Raw genomic sequence first — 6,383 nt, 5'->3', positions numbered from 1 at the left:
ACTGTTGTTATTAGATCTGTCGGCCACGTTTGATATGGTCAACCACCAGTTGCTGACCCACTATCTCACTAACGTGGGGATACAGGGGTTCTCTCTTCAATGGCTTGCCTCTTTTCTCCAAGGTCGGGGACAGAGGGTGGCGATAGGGGAAAAGCAGTCCCAAAGGCACCCACTTGAGTGTGGTGCACCTCAGGGGGCGCTGCTTTCCCCGATGTTGTTTTAACATCTACATGCCTACATAACCTTAACCCTCGCCCAGATTGCCAGGAGGTATGGCTTGGGTTGTCACCAATATGCAGATGACGCCCAGCTCTATCTGATGTTGGGTGGCCGGTCGGGCTCTGACCCAGAAGATCTGAACCAGGGATTACAGGCTGTGGCTGGGTGGCTCAGGTTGAGCCAGCTGAAACTAAACCCAGCGAAGATGGAGGTCCTGTGCCTGAGCCAGAATGGTTCGGGGTTGGGGCTCCCTCTCCCGACCTTCGATGGGGTGCCTCTGGTGCCAGCATCGGAGGTTAGGAGTCTGGGAGTGCTCCTGGATCCCTCCCTAACCATGGAGGCCCAGGTGGCAGCCACTGCCAGATCTGTATTTTACCATCTTAGGCAGATTCGGCAGTTGGTTCCCTTCCTCGACCGTGATAACCTGGCTACAGTGATCCATGCGACGGTCACCTCAAGGTTAGACTATTGCAACACTCTCTACATGGGGCTGCCTCTGACACAGATCCGGAAGCTGGAGCTAGTGCAGAATGCGGCGGCCAGGCTGTTGATGGGCCTCCCTAAATGGGAGCACATCCAGCCTGGGTTGAAAGCGCTGCACTGGCTGCCAATAGCATACCGAATCTGCTTCAAAGTGCTGGTACTCACCTTTAAAGCCCTATATGGACAGGGTCCGACTTACCTGAAGGACCACCTTTCCTCACATATACCTCCAAGAGCACTTTGGTTGGGGACCCAACACCACCTGGTGATTCCAGGCCCCTGGGAGGCAAAGCTTGCTGCGACCAGGGCTAGATCCTTCCTTGTGGAACGAGCTCCCGGAGATCAGGGCCCTGCGGCACCTTATGCAGTTCCGCAGGGCCTGCAAGATGGAGCTCTTCCGCCAGGCTTTCACATAGGGGCCGCCACCACCAGCAATGGTGGCAATAACATCGGGATTAGGAACCACCCTTGGAAGTTCCGCCATGAATTGTATGGCACTGACATTGTGGGATTGGCTTGGACTATCTACTGGACAGTATCACCCCAAGGGAAGGATCTAAGGAAATGACTGATGCCATCAAAACCACTCAAAGACCATCTTGTTTACAGAAAGCACTTTGTTGTTGCTTTGTTTGTTATTCATGATTTTATTGTTTTATCTGGTTTTATGCATGGGCTTATGCCCCTTGTAAGCTGCCCTGAGCCCACTCGCGGGGAGGGTGGGGTAAAAATGCCAAAATAAATTTAAAAATTTAAAAAAAAATTATGTAGCTGATGAGGACTCCACTGTAATCAGAATTTCTCCTCCAGCGCTCCCTCAGTACGACATGGTATGATACTGTTAAGTGTAAACCTTTTTTATTTGAGCTGAGACATATGAAATTACTGTCTCAAGCAAGACCATTCTATCTAGATGTATGAACACTAAACAGTAACATGAACTCTGGTGGTATGTCTGGTATGATACTGTTAAGTGTAAACCTTTTTTATTTGGGCTGAGACATATGAAACAGTAACATGAACTCTGGTGGTATGTTACGCCCAATCGTCTATTGTTGCATATTCTCCTCCACTAGTCATTTCTTGTATAATGTTAACATAGTTGTTCAGTGGCAGAACGTTAACACATAATCAATCCCTTTGGGACTCACTGCACCCTTACAACAATTCACACAAATTATTGAAGCATGTCAAGACTAGGAAGTGATGCCTTTGCATCTACGCCTCACCACCACTCTCTTTACATTGGCAGTACTGGTGGGAAGGGGTTTCAGGAATATGTGAAGTGAACTTTTCTGCCAAGAGGAGAGGGGGAGTAGAAAGGATGGTGATTGCCCATAGGAAAAATTAACTTTCACTATAGGTATATTTAAGTTGCCAGGATTGTGGAAAGGAGAACTATTGTGGCAAGTGATGGAATTTCAGAGGGTGAACAGTACTTCTGGTTTTAGAAACTAATAATTGACGCAACACAGCCGCTCACATTAAAAAAATTAAACTTTTCAGTAGAAGATGTGGGTCTGGCACCTGAACATCCTCACACAACCTTTTGGAATTCAATAGGCCTCTTCCATAGGATTCAACCCTTCCTGTGTGCACTTGTGCCTGTCCTGGAATCCCAAAGATATACAGGGGATGACCACACACTCACTGCAGCAGTTTCCACTCCTGCCATTTAAAAATGGTTCAGTGATAATACCCTTTTGGAACAACTAAAATGAAATCTGAAAACAAACTCAGCTGTATGCAGAGAAAAAACACCTAGTTCTTCTATCTCCTCAGTGCCCGAAGTTGGTCTAAAATACCTTAGGAGCCCAGGATTGTCAGAAATGAACAAAAACAATGGTTTGGAAATCACAGAGGATTTCTGTGGATGGAAGTGGGGTGATTTTTCGTGACTCCAGCACCCCACCCCGAACAGCATTTCAAGCTGCAGGGTGGGGAGTTGAACTCAGCTAAACTCAGCAGAAAATCCCAGTTGATCCAAGCCACTACTTCTTGGCTTAGTGTTAAGTCAGCATTCAGAAATAGGGGTTTTCTTTAATGCCAACAATTAAACAAAAGTGAAAGACACCATTGCAACAGATTTGGATGCCAGACATAGTCAGCATATGTTCCTTTGGAACACTGTCTTCTGCATGAACTCTGAGGTTAACTCAATCCAGTATACCTGCCTAACACATTCTATTTTCATACTGCACATATGCCGTGTAATCATGGCCAAATCTAGTACTGGGAAACAAACAAAAAGCATATGAGTAAAGGAACTGTAGGGAATGATAAATTACTTATAGTTCATGGAATGGCACAATTCCAAAAATAAATACACAGATATGGAACTTGATGTTAAATACTGTTTCAAAACATATGATACAGAATACCACAAAGAGATATTTCTAAACATTTATCCCAAGAGTTAGGCAACCTTTGTGGTCCAAATGCCAAAAAAACGCAGGTTCTACCTGTGAAGATATTGGTGTGCTTGTGGAGGGAGGGAGAGACTAGGTTGTCAATGGTCAGACACTCTTGGGCTGCAGTTATACACACTAAATAATCCACTTTCAATGCACTTTCCAACTGGATTTTGCCAGTTCACACAGTAAAATCCACTGAAAGTGGATTATTTAGTGTGTGTGACAGCAGCCTTGGAGAAAGGTTAAAGCCCAGGAGCTCTGCCAGTATCTCAGAGATTCACCTTGGACTGGTGGCTGTGCATGCCTGGGAGGAACTAACAGGCAGAAGCCATGCCTGTTGCCATCTCAGATACCAGTGCACTGGTTGCTTAGGCAGAGATCTGGCTCTGAGTGCCAAGCAAAATGATCTGTGATGCCACTGGTGGCTTGTGTTACATACCACTGTTGTGTCTTCTTGATTTGCTATTTTGTCAAATATATTGACAGGTTTGCTACTATGTCAAATATCCACATTCAGTATTGGCAGCAACCTTGCAACAGGATAATAAATTCTTATAGTGACTTGTTTGTTTTCTAGACATGTTTCATGTAAATGTACAACTTCTAATAACAAAGTCGTATTTCTTCATGGAGGAAGCACTTTTACAGCAGATTAACCATGCTGGCATTACAGGAATTAGTCTCCTTGTGTAACATGGGAGGGGGCATATATTGTCCCTGGTCCTTGAGCCATACCTAAATGTACCATTACCTTGAATTTCTGCCCTTGTTTTTGTTCCCAAACACAGGTGAGGAAACTGCTGCATAAATTACCTACTTTGTGTTACATAAGAATCATGCAATAAACAAAGATTTGTTGTTTTTAAGATTATTATACTCTTTTAGCTGTCCAAGATTGCTCTGCAATACCATTATTAATTACTCTTTCACTGCAGCTTGAAATCGTGTACCTTTAAAAAAATAAATTAAACCTGAAATGAATTTTGCTAGTACATGTTGATCTCTGAGCCATATTTTTTCCCAGAAATCTTTTTTCCTTAACTGCAGGGCAGCCAGCAGGGCTTTCCACTCCACATACTGCTTACAATTTAGGATGCATATTTTATGAGCTTAACTTTACAGTTCTGTGGTGCAATTTTAAACCTTCAAATGAGTAATAGATTTGAATTTGTTTCTCCCTTGCAATCTTTATGCCTAGAAGTTCTGTTTTGTGACACAGAAGTTCTGTTTTGTGACATGATGTTCTCTAGCAATTTCACTAGCTTTATCTTTGTAATTGGCCAAACTTCAAGTTTAGGTTATTACACACAAGGAGATTTTGCCTGGCAAAGAAAAAGCAGAAAAGGGAAAAACAAAGAGGTCATTTATTTCAATGGGATGGTGACGTTTAAAGAATGCTTTTTTAAACGAATGAATTTAAAGACCCAGACTGTGTTATTTGAGGACTGCAGTCCTACAGGAGAAGGCCTGATTTCCTCATTATCTATAAAGTTTGCTGATTTGCTTAAGCTATAGCAAGAGCATATTCACACATTTGTTTAGCCCTTGGCTGCTGCAACTGCTTCATTTGTCTGTTCTAAACACTGGGTAAAAGGAATTCTCAAGAGGTAAGCAAGAATCAACAAAGAGATGACTGAGGTAACTCAAGGCTCACTTATTTATCCTGGGTCAAATTCCAAAAAATAAAATAGATACACAAGTTCCAAATTTAAGTGGAAATCCTATGTGGTCTTGGCAGGTATTTGTGAATGATAATATAACTTGGCTCTTAGCTTGTGGCTAACAGCCTGTAGCCCTGAGTGAGCTGGCCAAATGGATGCCAGCCCAGCCCAAGAGTTAGAGGTATCATGTATATTTTGTTGTTGTGGCTTGTCTAAATTATAATTGTGTTTCTTTGTAAACTGCTTGGGTCTCCAATGGGGACAAAACCAAGATATCATTTAAATAAATAACTTTGTATTTATAAAAGCTCCTAAGGGGAAGACTAAACTCTTGTATTTCAAGGACTCTTTACTTCTATACAGATCCATACATGGAAGCAATGACAAATCTTTAACCAAAACCCAAGGCCAAGCATAGTCAGATTACTAGCAAGACAACATACCGGGTCTTCTTATAACTATTATAAGGGAAGTACTACTACACACCCAACAGCTATCTGTAGTTGATGTATTCATTGTTTTATATTTCATATTCTACTGTTGTACAGTGGTTCGAGTGTTGGGCTAAGGTGGAGCGAGGTTCAGTTTCCCCCTGTGCTATCAAATTTACTTGGGAATTTGGGCCAACCTTTCTGAGCCTGCCTTACGACACAGGATTGTTATGAGCATAAAATGGGGGAGGAGTGAACGATATACACTAACATGAGCCAGTGGGAGGAAGGGCAGGATACAAGTGCAATAAATAAAGTTTTAGAACATTGCCTATCAATGTTTTCTGTTGACAGAATGGAGATGTTTAAGCATTTCACTCTCATTTTCAGTGCTGACTTAGCTGAAATCTTTATCTTGGCAACTGATTATGGTTTTCTCTTTCCTTCCACTATTTAGTGTGGAATTAGATTTTAAGCAACAAGAAGACAAACTACAGCCAGTTCTGAGAAAACTTCATCCTATTGAGGAAACTCAGGTTGCACCTTTGCCTTATTCCCAGGAGAGTTACTCCTCAACTCCTAAGCAAAAATCCAAAACTGAATCAAAAAAGCACGGAAGATGGAAACTCTGGTTTCTTTAACTAAATCCATAGTATATGGAATTTAAGGCCTTCTTTGAAAACAAAAAGTTGTGGATTTTTTTTAAAAAAACGGATCTTGGTAATTTGAACAGGAGACAGTCAGCAAGTGTTAATCTGACTATATTATGGAAGCATTCTGTTCTCACCATATGTACCAAAAAGGCCTTTGTACCTATGAACTAACTTTCAGGAGCAAGGCATTCAAATCACACCTTGCCAACTTTTTATTCAAATGTCACCAGTGTGGGATGTAAAAATAAAATCAGGATAGAAATTCATGTTAGCAAAGATGAAAGTAAAACTGCTCTCCCCCAAATCCCTTAAACCCACAATCATTTTTATTCACATTTTAATGTCAAACTGCCATCCTGTTCACATCAGTAGAGTTTATATTAGTATATCAATACAGTTAAGAATTTCTACAAAGGAAAAGAGCAAGCCTTTTGTTTCAAAAGGCCTCCATTGTTACATTGCATTCCAAATATGCTGTGGGTTGGGTAGTGCCATTTTCAGCACATAATATCCTGAGGAAAG

The 6,383-nt window shown here is 41.9% G+C and overlaps 1 protein-coding gene across 1 annotated transcript in view; it reads left to right on the top strand.

Annotated features, from left to right (window-relative positions):
- Positions 1-5,849, top strand: part of FAM196A (family with sequence similarity 196 member A) — a 47,578-nt gene extending 41,729 nt beyond the window's left edge. Inside the window, exon 3 of the mRNA XM_015406546.1 lies at positions 5,666-5,849. Coding sequence (XP_015262032.1) covers positions 5,666-5,849 — 184 coding nt within the window. The remainder of the gene's footprint in view (positions 1-5,665) is intronic.
- Positions 5,850-6,383: the final 534 nt, after the last annotated feature.

Source organism: Gekko japonicus, unplaced genomic scaffold (assembly GCF_001447785.1).
Source record: "Gekko japonicus isolate JY-2015 unplaced genomic scaffold, Gekko_japonicus_V1.1 scaffold23, whole genome shotgun sequence".
Lineage (NCBI taxonomy): Eukaryota > Metazoa > Chordata > Lepidosauria > Squamata > Gekkonidae > Gekko > Gekko japonicus.
Note: the sequence above shows the minus strand (reverse complement) of the source record. Positions and strands in the feature narration are given on the sequence as shown.